At 31.4% G+C, this 20,505-nt stretch overlaps 3 protein-coding genes across 6 annotated transcripts; 2 read left to right on the top strand and 1 right to left on the bottom strand.

The window, feature by feature from the left end:
• The first annotated feature begins 2,711 nt into the window (after positions 1-2,711).
• Positions 2,712-6,940, top strand: LOC107861764 (putative F-box/LRR-repeat protein At5g02700). Of its 3 annotated transcripts, none has more exons than XM_016707133.2 (4): positions 2,712-2,817; positions 4,807-6,145; positions 6,240-6,413; positions 6,520-6,940. In XM_016707133.2, exons 2-4 carry the CDS (start codon positions 4,838-4,840, stop codon positions 6,766-6,768), a joined length of 1,731 nt encoding a protein of 576 aa, XP_016562619.2. In that variant the 5' UTR covers positions 2,712-2,817; positions 4,807-4,837; the 3' UTR covers positions 6,769-6,940. The 3 variants fall into 3 exon arrangements, with proteins under 3 accessions (XP_016562619.2, XP_016562620.2, XP_016562618.2); XM_016707134.2 differs by having other exon boundaries at positions 2,764-2,817; positions 4,816-6,145; XM_016707132.2 differs by having other exon boundaries at positions 2,770-2,817; positions 4,765-6,145.
• A 385-nt stretch (positions 6,941-7,325) lies between these two features.
• LOC107861765 (jacalin-related lectin 19) lies at positions 7,326-8,819 on the top strand. The gene is made up of 3 exons (XM_016707135.2): positions 7,326-7,493; positions 7,601-7,846; positions 8,227-8,819. Exons 1-3 carry the CDS (start codon positions 7,485-7,487, stop codon positions 8,608-8,610), a joined length of 639 nt encoding a protein of 212 aa, XP_016562621.1. The 5' UTR covers positions 7,326-7,484; the 3' UTR covers positions 8,611-8,819.
• A 3,391-nt stretch (positions 8,820-12,210) lies between these two features.
• LOC107861763 (RWD domain-containing protein 1) lies at positions 12,211-17,753 on the bottom strand. Of its 2 annotated transcripts, none has more exons than XM_016707131.2 (11): positions 17,600-17,753; positions 16,970-17,035; positions 16,807-16,874; positions 16,546-16,576; positions 16,359-16,428; positions 15,869-15,926; positions 15,471-15,599; positions 13,982-14,073; positions 13,456-13,540; positions 12,600-12,675; positions 12,211-12,492 (listed from the first exon to the last, which is right to left on the bottom strand). In XM_016707131.2, the coding sequence occupies exons 1-11, from the start codon at positions 17,604-17,606 to the stop codon at positions 12,425-12,427; spliced, it is 750 nt and encodes a 249-aa protein (XP_016562617.1). In that variant the 5' UTR covers positions 17,607-17,753; the 3' UTR covers positions 12,211-12,424. The 2 variants fall into 2 exon arrangements, with proteins under 2 accessions (XP_016562617.1, XP_016562615.1); XM_016707129.2 differs by having other exon boundaries at positions 17,256-17,624.
• Positions 17,754-20,505: the final 2,752 nt, after the last annotated feature.

Below are 20,505 nucleotides of genomic sequence, written 5' to 3'. Positions count from 1 at the left end.
GGATAAATATGGAAAAAGTTCCAACAATTCTTTTGGGCTTTGAAAAATTCACTTATTTTGAACACCAAAAAATACCTCAATAATTTAATTATTCTGAAATGAAAGGAGTATTACATTTATCTTTTGTTAGAGATGTACCTAAGGAATTTAAAGTTTCTATATATAATGTATACAAATAACTCATAAATATAAAATGAATAGTTAAACTTTTTCTTTTGATTTAACATGCTCAAAGTGTTATGACGAAATATTAAAAAGATAGAGACAGAGAGATAAATATTGATAATGGGGAGGCGAGGGTAGGAGATTATGGTGGTCGGAGCGGGGGAGGGGGGGTGTTGGGGGGAGGGGTAGGTGGCATTTGGGGTGGGACAGATTTTTTTTTAAAAAAAATAAAAGGTCTAAAAATAAATTGGGGTCAGGGTGGGGGTGGGTTGAGGAGTGAATTGTTAGTCTACAAAAAATTGAAATTTGAAATTAAAAATAAGAATATAACGACATGTTTTAATTGATTAAAAATATAAAGATAAAAATTCAACAATAAAATTAATAATTATTTAATATGTCATATTTTATAAATTTTAAAAACCAGTCAACGAAATGATTAACAAATTACTAATATTACTCTTTTTATATCGACCTAAAATGATTAAAATTGTGATTAGTTATTAAATATCCAGTAATTTCATTAGTGATAATTATTTAAATATTTTATTGACTATTGAAGTATGTTAATGTCATATAATAAAAGTTGGTTAATTTTCTAGTTTCAGAGTGAACAAGCTAATATTTTCTTAATATTTTTTTTTTAAATCCGCGCATCGCGCGGGTACCTATACTAGTAGTAATAATAAAAGCAAAACATAAGCAAGACAAGATGCCATGTGTCAAGCTACTAAAATAGCCACGTGACAATTTTTAAGATAATATTAAAAAAAAAATTAAGACAAAATTAAAAATATTATGATAAATTTTGAATTGAGAAATTAAGTATTTGAATTTGAATAAATTATCCTTTTACAACAAATATTTTCATTATCTTAAAAATAGAAACTAATAATTAAATAGTTCTAATATATATATACTATTTCAAACTTATCTCTTATAAAATTTAAATGTTATAAAATATATTTAAATATAATTTATTTACATATTAGAGAAAGATAAAAATTATTGATGATAATAATAATAATGATAAATATGCATTTAATTTTTTAAAAATATTTATAAATATTAAAAAAATATATAAAAATATTAATATAACTAATATTAATAATAGTAGTACACAGTTAGTACGTAGTAGTACATTTAGTTATTTTTTTAAACAAGCGTTGTAGTAGTAGTACTAAATAATAATAATAATAATAATAAAGTAATAATAATAATAATAATAATAATAATAATAATAATAATAAACTGTAGTAATGGGTAGAACATAGTTATAGTGATAGAAGAAAAAATAAGTGGGAACTTTTTTTAAAAACAAAATAATATGTGAATTAATCTTATTGATTTCAAATTTTCTCTTAATTCAGATATATATATTATAATAAGATAAATATGTATTTTATTTGAAAAATTATGGATAAGGAAGAATAATAAATTGATCTTCTTTTAACAAATACATATTATATTTGGATTTGAATTTGAATTTAAATGAAATTTAAATTGAAGTAGAGTTCTATTTTCTTAATATCTCTTTAATATCTATATAATCAGTATTAGTGGTAGAAACAATAATACATAGTACATTTCAAACTTATTTCTTTTAAAATTTAAATGTTATAAGATATATTTAAATATATTTTATTTACATATTAGGAAAAGATAAAAATTATTGATAATAATAATGATAAATATACATTTAATTTTTAAAAATATTTATAAATATTGAAGAAAAAGATAAAAATATAATACCTTTAAATTGTGAATAATATAATAAAGAAAAATATCAAATTGAGGAGGGTTTTTTTTTGTCAAAAAAAAAATAAAAATTGAGGAGGGGTGGTGGTGGTGGGAGGTGGGTGAGGGTAGAGAAAAAAATATTGTATTTTTATATTTCATTGAGAAATAATATCATGGTTGATTTTTTTTTTTAAGATAATAGAATTTTACATGTTTGAACAAACACTACAACATAAAATATTAAAAATATTATTTTAATATTATTCACGCATCGCGCGGGTACGTACACTAGTTTTAATAATAGAGACAAAATCTGGTAAAACGTACACAAATCCCAACAAGTTTATTCCTAATTACTCTTTATTCCTACTCTTTGTTAAATTATAAATAATTCCTTATTTTGTAATTTTGATACATAATTAGCATCCGGATATATAATTTTGAAGTCGAGATACATATTTGAACTTAATAATATAATAGATAATTACTCCATTTCTTCTTGGATACATAATAAGTATCCAGATACATAATTTTAAAGTTGAGATACACATTTATTTCTAAAACTATTTGATCGAGACAACATAATATATTAACTAAATCAAAGAGAGATACATAATTAAAATTATGTATTTGTGAATGTATTCGATTATTTTTTTTAAAAAATAAATAATTAATTAGTAAAAATAAATTATGGTGTTATGTAATTTTCCCAAAATCTACATGGCGGCCCGTAAATCTGCTCCCTGCCCTAGAAACTGTGTTTGGGCCCTTCCACAAAATCCAAAAGCCCAAATAGAAATATATAGATTCGGGAAACCCGGCCTGGAAGAACTCCATATAAATACCTTGATCGTCCAAAGCTTTTCCAATAAACAAAGTCCCTCTTCCCAAATTCCAAGTATCTGCAGCGAGGTAATTTCCCTTTTTCCTTAGATTACGTATACGTTATTTTGGCACAAATTTTGGTAAACTCTTTTAGATTAAAAACTTGATTAATCTTTGTAGTTTGTACTTATTTTTTCTTCTAGTGATTTCGGCTTGCTTCGTTTTCCTTTTTTTTTTTTTTTTTTTTTGAATTACTACTCGTATTGATCGTGATATCTGGGTCAGTTTGCATGCACCTTTAGTTTAATTATTTGGGATACGTGTCAACCTACCACTGAGATGGTAGAACATATGGCAAAATCATCTAGCGTTTTGTTTCTGCTGTATTTGAACCTGAGATGACCACGAGGCTACTACACCCTTGGGTACTCCTTTTCGGTTTTTAGTTTCGTTTTTATACCCTAAACCTATTAGTTTCATTTTGGGTCTTTTTATTTTTTTAAAAAATATATTATAATTGCGTTGTTTGGGCCAACTTGTGCGCACTTTAAACTAATTCTATGTGATACCTGTCACCTCGGGATATGCAATTAAAAGTGACAAATAGGTTTGTGAACTAAGTAAGGTCCTTCAACGACCACAACAACAACAAACCCAGTGTATTCCCACAAAGTGGTGTCTGGGGAGCGTAAAATGTACGCAGTCCATACCGCTAACGCAGAGGAAGTAGAGAGGCTGTTTCCGATAGACCCCCGGCTCAAGATAGAGAATAGTATACCAAGGTTGTAATGAAACATGAAACAGAATGAATAACATAACAGAAATAGGAGATAAGAAATAATAACAATTTATATCAGAGAAATAGGAAATAAGAGAAACACGAACAAAACGAAATATGAAAAGAAAAACGGATACTCCTGTAGTAGTATCATACACTCACAGACCTAAGACACCCACCACACCCGAACTCTCCTAACACCTAGCCACAACCTACATACTCACACTAGCCTTCTACCCTAATCTGCGACCTCCACACCTTCCTATCTAGGGTCATGTCCTCTGAAGCAACTCCATGTCATGCCTAATTTTCAAGTTTTAAAAATTAGGTAAGAGTGACAGATTTTTTTTCAGTTTCCAACAACAATAGAAGTTGTTCCAACAACTTTCAAAGTTGTTTGACAATTGTGCGAAGTTGTTGGACAATTGAATAGTTGGTGAGAGAACTAATGCAATTGTTGTACAATGCTCTCCAGTTGTTTGAGCCACTTTACCTTTTTAACTTAATATTATTGTGGGATCCACTTGTCACTTTTAATTAATTGAAGACTCGAATCTCTACCACAAAGGCTAGAACATATGGGAAAATAATCTAGCGTTTTGTCGATTTGAACCTAGGACTGAATTGGTGCTCAACCGACTTCATTGACCACTAGGCTACACCGTTGGGCATTGGGTGCTTCTTGTGGGTCTCTTTTGGTTATTAGTTTCGTCAGCATACCCTAAAACTATAGATTTAGTCTTCTCATTGTTCTCACGTGATGAGAATTGGAAGCTTTAGTAAAATGGAATTCTCTTTCTCGAATCTGAACAAGACTTTTTGGCAACAGTGTGATGTCTAAAACTCTACTCTTATTGTTTGCCAGACCAAGGGTCTCTAGATTTTGACAAAGGGTTGATCAAATTGTTAATCAATTTGGCATTTAGGATTTCAAGCTGATTTATATGGTTATGCTTATAGGTTACTTTGAATTGTATCACGTTGTTTTGGCACAAATATTAGTAAAATCATTTCGCTTTTTTTGTTTTAATAGCCTGTTGGTACATGTTAAAAATTTATTATTATCTTTCTTCTACTGATTTCAGATTGTTTTGCTTTTGTTTGGGTCTCTTTGGGGTTTTAGTTTTGTCTTTGTGCACTAAAACTACAAATTTAGTCTTCTAATTGTCCTCCTGTGATGAGAAATGGAGTTCACTTATTTAGTTTTTAGCAAAATGGAGTTTCCTTCTTGATCTGAACAAGATTTTTGGTAACAGTATGAAGTCTAAAGCTCTACACTTGTTGTTTGCCAAACCAAGGGGCTCTAGATTTTGCGAAGACGGGACGCTAATGAAGAAAAGGAAACAAAAAGGCAGGACACAGAGAAAGGTAAATAGAAAAAAGGGCAAGTTGATGGAGGTCACCAACACAGACGAAAGAGCAGTTAATGTGGACAGGATCTCTGAGTTGCCTGAACACATTTTACATCACATCCTTTGTCTTCTCCGCTGGCCAACAGATTTAGCAAGAACTAGCATTTTATCTAAGAAGTGGAACATCATTTGGCAATCTTTCACATCCTTTGATTTTGATCAGAGGCGCTTCCTATGTCTAAATGGTGCAGATAAATGGGATCATATCCAACCTTTACCTTTGGATAAACAGAGCATAATTTACAAACAGGTGTTTAGGGAATCCCTGGGGGGTCCAGAGATGCCACTAATACAAAAGTTCATTCTGTTTGTCGAGAATACCTTAACAACCAGAATTGACCAGTTGCCAAGTATACAAAAATTCAGGCTGCATGTCTTCTTTTGTGTTGATCTTTTCATTCCCCTTATGGATCGCTGGATAAGTATTGCTACTGACAAGAATGTTAATGAGCTTGATATCCATGCAAAAATGAGTGGCAAATTTTACGTTCTGCCTCAGGCTGTCTTTGCGTCCAGGACAATTACTTCATTGAAGCTCTATGGATGTGGAGTGGGTGATTCTGCTGCCATAAAGCTCCAAAACCTGCGGGAGTTATCCATGAAAGCAATGTGTATCAATGAGAATATAGTCCATAAGTTTGTCCATGGATGCCCTTTGATCGAGGATATGCGACTGATCAATTGCTATGGTTTGAAATTCGTGCATATTTCATCTCTGCCTAAACTAAATAAGTTTGAAGTATATGAGCGATCGAGCCTCAGGTCAATCAAACTTGAGGCACCCAATCTTGAGACGTTTTTGTTCCATGGGAAGAAATCTTCAAAGTGCAAATTAATGTTAGCAGGGTGCAGAAATCTTAAGAATTTGACTTTGAGGCATGCACATATGTCGGATAAAACCTTTCAGGAGCATATCTCCCACTTCCCCTTACTTGAAAATTTGTTCCTGTTGGAATGTCAGACGTTGCAGAGAATTACAATATTGAGTGACAAGCTGAAGAAACTCTCTTTGGTAAGGTGCCACAAACTAAAGGAAGCCAATATTGATGCATCAAATCTACTTTCATTTGAATATACTGGGGCTGAGCTCCCTTTTTCTTCCATGAATGTTTCACGGCTGCAAGAAGTGAAGCTTCAATTGAAATCCCAAAAACAGAAGTTTGTGCAGAAATTCATTGAAGGGTTTGATGGCAAAGGTTTCAAGTTGTTTCTTGCCTCCAAACAGGTTTCAAACTCGTCAAACTTGTTATCAATGATGATTGTATATGTCTTTCTCATATGTTCTAATATTTGTTTATTTATTCCTGTGTCATTTATAGGATGTGCATATCTATGATGAATTGAGAGGACTTCGTCTTCCTCATTCCGGAGTATACAAGATACAATTGACTAAATCAGCAAGAATGCTGGAAAATCTTCTCAATGGCCACTTGCGAGATTTTTACCCAAAAAATCTTACCTTAAAGACATCTCTCACAAGCGACCTCCTCGCGGTAAGATTACCTCCATCTTAATTGGATCCTTAAGTCATTTTCTAGTTCAATGCCTTTTCTCTCACTATGGTGAATAGGACTCATTGTTATTTTTTGTGGAGTACAGTTCATACAGGAGAGGAGATTGAACAAAGAGAAGACTCCTAGCTGTTGTAAATTTTACTCAAAGAAATGCTGGCGGCATTATTTAGAAGCCATTAAAATGTCTGAGTATCCAAATGCTTCTTGTGCGGAGAATCCTAGTATAAGCTTGGAATTACTATGGAACGAGGATTTGCCTCTGCTGGAAGACTTGGGGATAACAAGAGAGTTTCTGGTGCACAAGGATACAGAGCTAACGGATACAGACGAGTAATATATAGGACATGTATTCATCAGCTGTATTTATCAAGTCATCAATTTGGACTAATTTGCGTTTTTAGATTATTTTACTATCAGATGATTTCATCGGATTTTGGTTGATCCCGCCCCTTATCTGTCCCAAACTGAGCATGGTCAAAATGAAGAACGTTCTTTTCATGGGAGTATCTAAATAATTCGTCAACTCCATTTCCTGATTGTTGGTTTTGCATGTTATCTAGACAATATGGTAAGTAGATATTAACAGCACCTAAACAGAGGAAGTTTAGTACTGTCTCATAAATTTTAAATTCTCTCTGCATATTTCAGCCTCCTCTTGGTGGTGGTTTTAGGTAAAGGAATCTTTCTTTTACTGATTAAAAAGGTTCATTTAGTGATTATTGGAGTAGACACTGCTGCTCATGCAGTCGTGTGGTATCGCGCTACAGATGCCATCTCTGTCTCTGTTGCCTTTGACATAGGCATCTGATTCTCACCAAAAATTTCAACCATGATAAGATTTGCACCGTCTCCACTACTGCCTATAGAAAAGATGTAAAGGTAGGTTCTGAAGAATGGTAAAACTGGGAATCAGATACTTCCTGCTACAACAATGGCTTCTCCCACTATATAAACACTACAAAAATGTCTTGGCGTCTGCCGCTATATAAAATCGGTCCTTTCTTGAAATCAAGTTGATCAGTTTTTGGCATCATCTTAGCATTGACGGGGATGGACAGGGTAAGTTTTCAAATTTAAATTTTTGATCCGTCTCTAAATGTATGCTAGATTCATTTGTTTGGGCTATGTTATGATAAGATGGATGAACTAATATAAAATGTGTGTAGAGGGACCAAGGAAGCGAAATAAAGAAGCCGAGGGACCAGGGAAGCGAGATAAAGAAGAGGATCGTCGTTGGTTCATGGGGTGGTCATGGTGGAAGCCCATGGGATGATGGCAGTTTCAATGGAGTGAGAGAAATTACACTTGTCTATTCTCTTTGTATAGACTCCATCATTGTGGTCTATGACCAAAATGGCCAGCCTTATCGAGCAGCGAAGCATGGAGGAGTTGGAGGCAGTAAAACAGCACAGGTGACGCATTTTAGTACATACACTGCTAATATAACAAAGAAATTTAGAATACTAGTGTAGCTTCACTCACTATAGCATTATGTCAGTCACCAATTAATTTAGCACTTTTTTTAAATATAAAAATGAAAATGGACATTAGGAGATTGCCCAAGACTATACATGAAACGATAATCTGATCACTATATTAATGCGCGACACTTAAGTCTGTCGACTAACCAACAATAGGATTGAGTCTAACTTTGATACCAAAGAAGTGAGTCTTGACTCTCGAGTGTAACTCAACCCTCAAAATTGTCTCGAGTGCAACTCAACCCTAAAAATTGATACAAATCTTGTTATTACTACGTATCTTGACGCCTATAAGTGAATCTGTATTCCAGATTAAGCTGCAATTTCCAGAAGAATACCTAACGAGCGTGAGCGGCTACTATTCCCCGGTGGTGTATGGTGGCACTCCTGTGATAAGATCCCTCACTTTTTGCAGCAACAAAAGAAAATTTGGACCATTTGGAGTTGAAGAAGGAACACCATTTTCAATGCCAATGGAAGGTGGCCAGATTGTAGGCTTTAAGGGAAGAAGTGGGTGGTATTTAGATGCTATTGGCTTCTATATTGCTAAAGTAAAGACAACTACGGTCTTACAGCAGGCTCAAAAAAGTCTCATGAAACTTGCATCTTCTGTATCTATGAACTACAGATATGGAGATGAACCAAAAAAGAAGTCCTATTTTTTCAAACCAAGTATTCCAAAAAATGAGGCATAAGGGAACATGACCTCAAAATTCGAATCAATCAACCTGGATCCAAGCCATCCAAAGAAGAAAGTTTACGTAGGGAAATCTACTTAAAGTTTTGTATTCATTCATAGCCTGTAACTCAAGTATCTGTACTAAAAACAATAAAGTAAAGACGATGCTAAATGGCCATAAAACTTTGCCCATAATATTAAAAAGTTTATAACAGCCTTTTAAAATCTTTTTTTGTTTTTCTAAAGTCAAGGTAATTAAGCATTAAAATATGTATACTCCCTATATTGCAATTTAATTGCAACACAAATTCTTAGGCAAGAATATCAATAGTCTTATACCATTAAAATATATATTTTTTTTAAAAAACGTACATATTTTTTACTATAACTCAAACACTCCATTTACGGTCTATTTTTTTTCTCATGTTCTTCTCCGACTTTCTCTCCTTGTTACTAAAATGATCTCTAATTCTTTATTTTTTTTAAGTATATGGTTAAATAAAATTAAAATATATATTTAAATAATTCTCAAGCATAATTTGTAAGATATCGCAATGATGACAACTCAACATACCTTAAACCTGATAAACGTTGATATTTATAGAAATTATTCATATAGTTCACATCTGTCGAGAGATATAAGTGTTAATCATATAACTCTTTCACCCCTATATTACGACAATTTGATAAATTGTGAATTATTACTTATATTTGTTACTAAATGATCTCTAATATTTTTTTTTATTATTACGCTTAAATAAAATTTATATACATACATAATTTATAAAATATTGCGATAACAACAAATCACACATACTTTACACTTGATAATCCGATAAGTCGAACCACTAGTTCACTAACCAAAATGTCATTACAGATTATTGATTTTGATTCGATTCTGAACAGTCGTAGCTAGAGTCAAGGATGTTATGTTCAAATTTAAGTACTGATTGTCTTTTACTGTCACAACAAAAATTCTTACTATGAAAGAATAAGCATTGGCTGAGATCATGCTGAAATATTGAGATCTTTATCTAATTATTATTTTTTTAACTTGAAAAGGTGTAAAATTATACTAACTGAAATTAAGAATGTCAATCTAAGTAAATGTATTTGAAAAAGGATCTAAAAATAATGATTATGTTTTAGAATTATAAAATTATACTTAAATTAACAAATAATGAGTCTGTGTGAAATTGGCAAATTCTAAACGTATTTATCACTGTATGTTTCTAAATACTGAAAATACGTTTTACTGAAAAAATAATTTAAGTGTGGAGGAAAAATATTTTAGTAAAGAATTAGAATTAGAGAAAAATTTTTACTCGAGAATTAGAATTAGTAAAAAATTATGTTTAAATCGGTTTGAAAATACGTTTCAATTTTCACAGTATGTTTCTAAATACGTTTGATTGAAAATTATAAACGTTTATATCAATTATGTTTAATGTGTCGATGTCTATTATTTCTAAAGTCTTTTGAATTGACGACTGAAATATTATCATTTTAAAAAAAAATTTATCTAAATCTATTAATAACAATTAATAAAATACTTAATTAAAGATCATATTAATAACAGCGTAAGTAACGATTCACAAGTTATTAAATCGGAGTAGACAACTTGTTACAACATCATATATCTCTCTTAGATTGATGTTGACTAGGGTTAGCATTTACAGATTATATGTTTTTATTGTTTACTATAATGTGTCAATATTTATCATGTCTAAAATATTTTGAGTTTTTATTGTTGTTATTGAAATATTTTCAAATTAAATTAAAAATAATTTAAATATGCAATTTAAATTTGTATAAATATATTAATTAATATAATTACTTAATTATAGGTCATATTAAATAACGATTTACAGGATCAAATCGACGTGACATAGGAATATAAGTCTACCACATTAACGTTGGACTCTCTTTTGTTGCTGTTAACTAGGATCGACACAAATGAACTATATATAATTTTATGATTTTTATAGTTTGTTAATGTTTAACATGTTTTGAATTTTGTCTGTTGTTATTGAATTGTTTACACATTAAATTTTAAAAACTATTTTCAATCTATTTAAATATAATATTTGATAAAATTATTTAAATAGAGGTTATATATAATAACAATCATAAGTAATGATTCATAATTTTTCAAATTGATGTAACATATGGGTTCAATACTGTAACATCAATGTGTGACTCTCCTAAGTTAATGTTAACTGGAGTCGACATATATGAACTATATGCATTTTATAATTTTATACTGAATCGATATCTATCCTGTCTAAACTATTTTGAGTTTTAATTGTCATTGAAAATATTTTCAAATTATATTTAAATAATTATATAAATACGTTTTAAAATTTATTTAAACTCAATAATTGGTAAAATTACTTATTAGAAGTTATATTAATGGCAAATATATATAATGATTAGCAAATTATTGAATCAAAGTAAATGTATTAAGTTCTATATTACAAGAATAAAAACAATTACCTATAGAAAAATATGAAATTTTTTAGTAGGCATGTTCTATTGATATCTCTTTTAATTTAATTGAAGCAGCAGTCTTGACATTGTTGAATTTACTACATTCTCGATCCTTTAGATTAAAAATTTTGAAAAAAATACACAACAAAACTTTAAATAGCTAAAAACTCAGAGAAATAAATTCTTGAAGTGAATTTGTATCATTTAAAATTTTAATAATTTATCTTGTCTAATTACATAATTTTAATAATTTGTCTTGTCTAATTACATAATTTTAAGTAATTTTATTTTTCTGTTGATAAATTATAAAACTAGAATGTCAATAAACTTGAAAAAAAATTACTTTTCTAATTTTTTTAATTATTTTATATTCTAAATTCTCATTTTAAAAATGTGGTCAAATGGAATAACTGTCCAACAAAGACAAATAAAATTGTTTATAATTATTTTTAAATTATTATTCAGTCATTTATATATCATTCTAAAAATATCCAGCAATTTTAAAATTATTTTTAAGTTTAATATTATTTTAAATAAAAAAAATTATTCAAATAAATGAAATAACTTGACGTTTTTCTTTTTTGTTTGAATAAATATTATTTTGAAAAGCAAAGTCAACAAACAAATAAGTAAACAAGTCAGATGTTCAATCCCCATGTGTTGAAAATAGTTAGAAAAATAAATGAAGAAAGAAAATATAAATTTGGGAGAAAAGGGTAAGAATGTAAAAATGTAAACGTGTTTACAATGTGAATAGACTTTATTATCAAATTTGAGCCATTATGGCCACCTTTTTATGGGCAAAAGGATTTTTCCTAAAGGAAGTAAAATGATTTAATATATATGCATTTGTAGTATGAAGTTAATGCTTTGGCCTTACATATCGCGTTTTCTCAATATTGAAAGTATCCGGACCAACTTGATGCATATCTTAATTGATCCGTGCATATTTGCAACCTCCCACGATATCATTCACAGTAAATGCAAATCCCTATGGTATCATTTGAGAATCTCAAATAAGAGTGTTGGTGTACCAAATCACTTAAAAAACAACACCAAATATTTCAATTGAAGGAGTGGAGACCCAGACGGAAGTACTTCAGAGAAGTGAAGATAACAACAGGACTAAATTGAAAATGCACAAGCATCATCAAATCTTTTACCGATCAAAAGGTGAATTAATTTCTTACAAAACTTATGTTCAGCACTCATGCTGTCTGATCAAGGGACAAAACTGACACACGTATAACCTGCAATACCTCGTTACAACAATTGACAAATGAGCGAAATAATACTTCCGCCTCCAACATAAAACACAAGTTGTCTTAACTGGCTCTTCTTCAAGAATGAGATGCTGAACCTGTTTTCTCAGCCAAATAGTGCTCAAGCATATCTTCTTCTTCATCATCTGTCCACACCCAAAAGAATTGAAGAGAAAAATAATCATGTCATTTTGATCAACAAACAAATAAACAGAAGTAAAACACAAACAAGAACGAGAACAAGAAAATTAACCTTCAAAATCATCATCATCAAAATCAATATCATCCACATCTTCATCAGATTCTTCAGCAATAGCTGTGGCAGCTTTCTGTTGACCAAAAAGAAAAAGCCACCACTATTAAGCAACAGCCACACATAGCCATATCATGAACACAACAGCTTATGCAGTAATAGCACCTCACTTCCAAATAAATTGAGCTACTACTACATACAGCAAACAATCATAACTAACAATCATTCGCCAAATACAGTTGATGCAGTTGTACTATTCTAACCGGTCGAATTAAGGTATGGCCAGGGAACATTACTAGCAGCTAGAGTAATCACAAGGAAAAGGAACAGGGCACAGAGAGGCACTCTTATCACACACGAATCTTTTCTCTGAGCCCCGTAATCCTCGTCTTACTAACACCAAAATTCTGACAACATTAAAGTAAAAGATAATAGGGAAAATACTGAGATCATATTTAAAGTATCTCATAAAAATCAGGCCAGAGAGTATTTATTGCTTGCATTTTACTTTTCAATCCTGCTGAATGCAGAAAAACATCAGTATTACTTCGTTATCAGGCCTTAGACTAATGTCAGTATATTTTAGCAAAGAAGAATTGGACCTTTGTCTTGATATAACATTGCCTTCACATTTTTTATATACAAAAAAGTGAGACAGACTACCCAAAAAGGGATAGTCTTATGGAGCTCCGGTCAGTATCTGCAAATTTGGAACTACAGCTCGGTGTCCTCTTTAACACAAATCATTTTGATGGCCACTATAAATTTCAATTCAGCAACGCAAGCATCAATGAGATTAAAATAGCATGATTTCCTAATTAATTTAGAAACAGCAACATGCAATAGAATAAATTACCCCACTGGCTCTTCCACTTTCAAACCATTGCCTCCCTGTCAGTTTCTTTTCCTTCGACACAGAAAGTGCTGAATCTGGCATTAACCTGAACATTGATATATGATTTGCACATCAGGAACAAAATAGCCAAATTTGGAGAAAAGGAAATGCAGAAACTTAGTTGGCCAGCCACAAGCTTCTAAAGCAAAAATTTTGAAGGAAAAGGAGTTTAAGAGGTAACATAATATGGCAATAATCAACACATTGTCTTTATACTCATCGATTCAATAATTCCTAACGTCTGACACACAAACCTGCTTAGATGCCCCTGAACTCTACAAATAAGAAAAAGAACAAACATTTCACACCGGCAACAACAAGCCCCAAAAGTTATCCAATATTTTCACAGATTTGGAGTTGATGATTTGATTTTACTGTATGCAGCTCGCTGTCATTTCAGAAAGTATAGTGCTTCTAGTTTTATTGGATGAAGAAGACCCACTTCAGTGCTACAAATTTGGTTGAGAATGAAATGCAAGAAACTTACTTGGCTTTTTCCAGAGCTAGTTCAGCTTCAAATCTTTCTCTCCATGCCAAGAACGTTTCAACGGTAACTGCTTCTCCGTGTGGTACAATTACCTGAAGTCAAATGAGCAATAACAATTAAGCGGTCACGATTCAGAGCCAACCCATCAAAACAATAAGTAACATGAAGATTTTCCAGTAGGTAGTTCAAAAGAGCCACAGAATTGCTTATAAATATGTAGATGCAAGCTAGATCTGCAAGGTTTCCTGAAGCTGCAACTAACAAAATTGAAGAATTGAAGTGTTGGTCACCTCTGACTACCTTGACTAAGAGAGAGATACAACTGTCTTACCGCTCAAACTAGCAAAAGTCACTATGCTTGCATTGTTGACAAACTTTGGGTTGATTTCAAGTACATCCCAATATCTTGGCCTGGCTGCCCCCTCTTAAATCAACACATAAAGTATATTTTTCGCTCATCTTATAAAGTGACATTAGAAGAATATATGTTGGAGCCTGATTCCAATTACCATCAGAACAGAACACACCTTTTCTTCCTTTTATATGCCCCACCAACTCCCAACCCCACCCTCTTTACCCTTAATTATTGAGTGGATAAGTCATCAAAATCATACTAAATCAACCTGGTCTTGTCCAGTATTATCGAAGGCGCACACTTAATCCGTGAAGGGAGGCACAAAACATGTTGAGCGTTTTGCCTAGCTTCACGAACGCATCAAGGTCATCATCAACGCCGTAAGACATACTTTCCTTGCCAATGAGCGTAATCCTTAAGAGGCAACACTAAATAATTGATATTCAATCTATCATATTTCTTTGTACATACATTTGTTATTGTGTATTATAATTCTTAGTCTTAGACTACATATACATATTTGTAATTTTTTTCTCCAATTTGCACCTTTCTTCATTAAAGCCCACATTTTTTTTCACTTTGCGCTTAAAGCCCCAATTCACCTTAGAGATTTTTTGCACTTTTCGGCTTTGATAACACTGGTTTTGTCTACTCATTAGAAGTTGTAGGGAATTCACGATTCACAACGCCGTAAGACATACTTTCCTTGCCAATGAGCGTAATCCTTAAGAGGCAACACTAAATAATTGATATTCAATCTATCATATTTCTTTGTACATACATTTGTTATTGTGTATTATAATTCTTAGTCTTAGACTACATATACATATTTGTAATTTTTTTCTCCAATTTGCACCTTTCTTCATTAAAGCCCACATTTTTTTTCACTTTGCGCTTAAAGCCCCAATTCACCTTAGAGATTTTTTGCACTTTTCGGCTTTGATAACACTGGTTTTGTCTACTCATTAGAAGTTGTAGGGAATTCACGATTCATGCGTCAAAATTACAGAAATCTCTGATTTATGACTACTCGAGTTTGCAGTTAATGAAAGCTCATTTCACATGCAACAACTCAATAAGGACAGAAACTCATTTCACATGCAACGACTCAATAAGGACAAAAAAGAAACATACTTCCTCTTTTTTGGCTTCATCCACTTCAGCATCTTCCTCTCCTGTCTGTTGAGCAAATCTTTCAGACAGCCAGTCTTTAGCTGATGAGACCAATGTGTAGATCATGGCCATGCCAAGATTCTCACCAGCCTGCAAACACAAGCATTAATATAACAAGCTAAGACACAAAAAAACATGTGCACGAAATTACAAAAGAACAACACTGGTTAATTCCATAAATTATTCCACATCAGTAGATAAATGTTAAAGACACGAAAGATGGAGGAAATAAGGCTTCTTTTAGGAGCCTTCAGGGTAGGGTCAGAGACACTTCCACAATAATCAGCCACATTTTAACTAGCAGAAGAAACAATATTTACTCAGGAGCATATTGCATATGATCAGGGATTGAAACTTACCTCTTGTTCCAGCTTCTCTTTCAAGATTTTGAGATCTCCAGAATGAATTCCTTTTAAACTAAAAAAACAAGAGAGACCTCTTAGATGTTGTTATTGTAATAGTAAAGCAAAACTAAGATATCTACTAGGCACCTCCTGTTAAGTTGACACAAAAAATGAGTTCTACTAACAGATCTGCTGTTAAGAATATTAGTGAAGCTAGTAAACTGTTTGAAGCACGGAAAAATGGATCAATCACCTATGGATTAAAGCTTGCTGGATCACATTAAAATTTGAGTTCTTTATTTATTTGGTCTCCCCTACAGTTATTCATCTTAGCAAGAAACTACACAAAGGACATGCCATTTATGAAATGTTGAATTATGGGTAAAAGTCCAATTCAAGTTACAAGCAACAAAAGAGCACAAGTTACATTGGAAGAACAATGTAAGAAAATAAATAAAATACTACAGGTTCTGGGACGGCGAATCCTAGTGCAAATTTAAATTACCTTGAGACATTCAAAAGTGGAGGTTCATCCGGATATTTTTTTGTGTGTGAGAATATTAAAGCCAGTCGGACTGCACCAGAAATTTGGTACCAATCATTGTTAGCGGAAGCTCATATACTTAAAGAAAAATAAGTAAGAAAGAGAGCTGGATTGGAAAAGGAAATAACTGTGGGACAAATAGTAAAACCTGATGATTGTGAAAATTCTTCATCATCATCCTGTACAAAAAGCAAAGTTCTAAGAAGTAAGAAAATAGTAATCAAAACAGCATAAATACCACTGGTGAAGGAACCAATGAGATGCAAAGTTACTTTTCGCTAGCGCAACAATAGACAAGGCCAAACAGAAGCTCAACTAAAAGAATAATTCCGTCCCAGGCACTATTATGCTGGTTACATCATCAATTTTGAATAGCCAAATAGTAAATGATACCAAAATTACTATGTACCTGAGGAGAAATAGTAATTTGGAAGCATCGATTTGAAGTGTTTAGCCCACTTTCGCTGGAGTGTATTTCTAACAGAGCCACCACAGTAAAGTCATCCAATAAGATATGACAAAAGAGAGCAAGAACAAGCTACAAACTGAATCTCTAAAGAATAGTTGTGAACCTTTGAATTCATCCATAAGAATTGCTTCCAATGCTTCTATTTCCATCTCTTGTTCCTGCACATAGTCTAATTCAAAGTTCCAATAAGACGGATATACTGATCGCAATCAATGAATTCAATTGTAGATGCACCAATATATTCAAATTCTGTATAACATATGCTTAGCACACTTTCATCTAGTAGTTGGTTAGAGTTATGCAAGGATTAGTTATGCGCAAATCTGTATATTATTTATGCAGATTTTTAAATTGCAAATGAAACACGAGTTTATACATAAATAACCTACCTCTTAGCCAGCAACCAAATGTGGTATTACTAGCACGATTTAATAACTCCATAAATCATATCCAAAACAGCTACCAAACAACCCCTCAAGGTTTATCACACGCTAAAATATGCAGCCTTAAGTATTGAATTAAATTTTTGTTACTATTTTATATGTGAAAAATGGAAAATTTGGCCCTAAACAGTACTGATTTAATAAAAAGATCCAATTTTGATCTGTAATTCGTGATCAAATAAGCTCAATATAAAGCAACACAGCTCAAACACGGAACTCAAAATCAAGAAAAAGAGGTCAAATAAGCTCAAATTTGTGGGAAAAAATCAAATCTTTTTAGGGCAATTTACCTATCATTTTTGCTCTTTGATGAGTTTCTCAATAGCTCTTCTTTCTCAATAGAGTTGTGTCAAATCTCTTTGATGAGTAGATACGAGAGGGGGGGGGGGGAATGGAGTTGGGTCCAATGGAGTAAGGCTGCGACGTCGTATTTGAATGCCTCTGCATGAATCTAGGGTCAACAAAAACACACTGAATACACAGTGATCGTGAGTAATCACAGCCGTTCATCTCAAACACATCTAAAGTTAATTCTTTATAATTATCAAAGACTCCTTTGTGGTTTCTTTCGGTGTCACTTCAGTTCATAATGTTTGCAATGTTGTATAATATCTCAATAAATTAGTTTAATGTCTTTTACCTTAAATTATCTTTCAAATTTATATTTCTTATGTTTCAATTTACGTGTTATAATTGAAATTTTACAATTTTGCAACCTGTCTGTGTAGGCTAATACTCTAAAGTATGCATTAGTTGATTCTGCTGATTATGTTGTTTGTCGGTCGGTAACAAATTATTTTGATTCATTTATTTAAAGATAAAGATAACTCTAAGTAACTAGTTGGTAAGGTTCATATTAGCCATTAAACATGTCACACTATTGAAATGATTAAGGGCTCGTTTGGCCATGGAAATTTTTTGCTTTTTTCCGGAGTTGGAAATTGTGGTGTTTGGCCATGAAAATTCGGAAAATAATTCCAAAAAAAATTTCTGAAAAGGAAAAACAGGTTTTTGTTGTTTTCACAATTTTCCAACTCCAATTTCAACTTTTATTATTATTACATATAAACCCAATCTTTTAAATTTTTACATAAAAACTCTCCTTATAACATTACTTTTTCAATATTACGTATATAGCAGTTTTAAAAAATAAGATAATTATAATTTCAAACTTAATGCTATCCTAATTAATATATATCTCTTTTTCTCTCTCATCGTTATTTTTATCCCTTATTTAATTTTCTCCTTTATTTAAAACATTATTTTACTGCTAATTTATATTTATACCCATAAATATATAAATTATTATATTTATACTCATAAATATATAAAGTATTATATTTATAATAGAAATATACAAAGTATGTTATATATAAAGTTTATACCATATATATACCATATACACACATATATAAATATACAAAGTATTAAGAAATATACTAAGCATATTTATAATATAAATATATAAAGTATGTTGTATATGAAGTTTATATCATGTATATACCATATACACATATATAAAAATACAAAGTATAAAGAAACATACTAAGCACATTTATATATTTATGGTATATGATATAATATACCATAAATATGCAAAGCATGTTTTACATAAAAATAATTTATTCACACACAGTAAAATCTTTATGTATAAGAAAATTAAAGAAATAAATTAGCGGCACCCTAAAATTTAATAACAACTCATTATTTCCTATTTTTTAGGAACCGAAAATGATGGAAATAAATTAAATAAATTTCTAAAAAAATAAATTTGTTTGAAAGATAATATTTGTTACCTAAAAAACAGGAAGCAGTGATCTGTTAATATAACATCCATATTTAAAATTTTCAAATATGAGAAAATGGCTATTAACGTAAATATTATGTATGTCATAATTAAAATTTATTAAATATGGTCATGTATATGTAATTATTTTTATAATAGTGGCTAATTGTATTCTTTTTTCATTAGTAGGTAAATTTTAGTTGGGTGATTTTTATAGTTTGTAAAAGTTAGGACATAAAATCATATTTAAAAAAGTTTTTCAAAAGTAAAAAAAAAAATCAAAAAAGACATGGTCAAACACAACTCCAACTCCAATTTCAACTCCAACTCCAGAAAATTTTAGTTTTCATGGTCAAACGGCTACTAAGTCCATCCATCATTCTTTTCTATGAACTTGATAGCTTATTTAAAAAAAAAAAAAGTCATTAATAAATATTAGATGATTCAGGTTTGTAAATTTACACATCGGTTTAAAGTTAAAGTCAAGCAATTTTCTCATTTAATTTAATGTCCGAACTTGATTGAAGTAACACAATATATAACTATTGATACAAATCAGTCCACCAAGATGTCAAAAGAGTCCATAAAACGTGAGAAGAACAAGCAACATAAAGGGATACAAGATGACAACACAAAAACACACGGATTTGCAAAATAATGAAAGGATAGATAGTGAGACCAAGATTATTATAAGATTAAGCACCAAGTATATTTCAACATTAACCCCTAATGAGTGTAATAATCAAAACCAAACTCTTACGGTGACCGCCAAGGTAATCGACTCACCTCAAGATCCACCGTTTCCAAGCAAAGAACAATATTGACTTTTCCAAGCCCTATACTAAGGATGACTTTTTCAAGTCCTAACTAAGACTATATGTAACACCCCGTATTCAAGTACGTATATTGGCATATTCAAATACGCGTATTGGTCTTATTTATATGAAATTAATTTTTTTATTTTATTTATACCGGAATTTGTCCGTCGATGGTTCCATGCAAAGGTTATTGAATAAGCTTTCCAACGATAAAAAGATTTCCAAAAACGGATAGGTTTCGAATATAATCGAGCACGTTCGAAACTATAAAACGGTGGCCGAGATATTTGGAAATAGTAAATGTGCAGGAAAATTTCCTGTACACAAACTACTGAGGCCAGCCAAATTTTTGGGTCAACTTTGAATGATCATAACTCTTTTAATATAATGAACTGGGAGAATTGCGACCTATAAAAAGAAAGATCTTTGAGTCTTCTTTCCAATGCAATTGGTTTCATCCAAATCCAACGTCTGAGTAAGGAGTTATACTCGTTTTACTTCAGCCTATCAAAATAGATTTTTAGGGTCAACTTCAAACGACCATAACTCCTTGTACAGGACGAACTGGGTGGCCTACTTTATATGAAATGAA

The sequence above is a fragment of the Capsicum annuum genome, chromosome 3, assembly GCF_002878395.1.
Source record: "Capsicum annuum cultivar UCD-10X-F1 chromosome 3, UCD10Xv1.1, whole genome shotgun sequence".
NCBI lineage: Eukaryota > Viridiplantae > Streptophyta > Magnoliopsida > Solanales > Solanaceae > Capsicum > Capsicum annuum.
The sequence above is the reverse complement of the archived record's forward strand: the minus strand, read 5'-3'. Positions and strand labels throughout refer to the sequence as shown.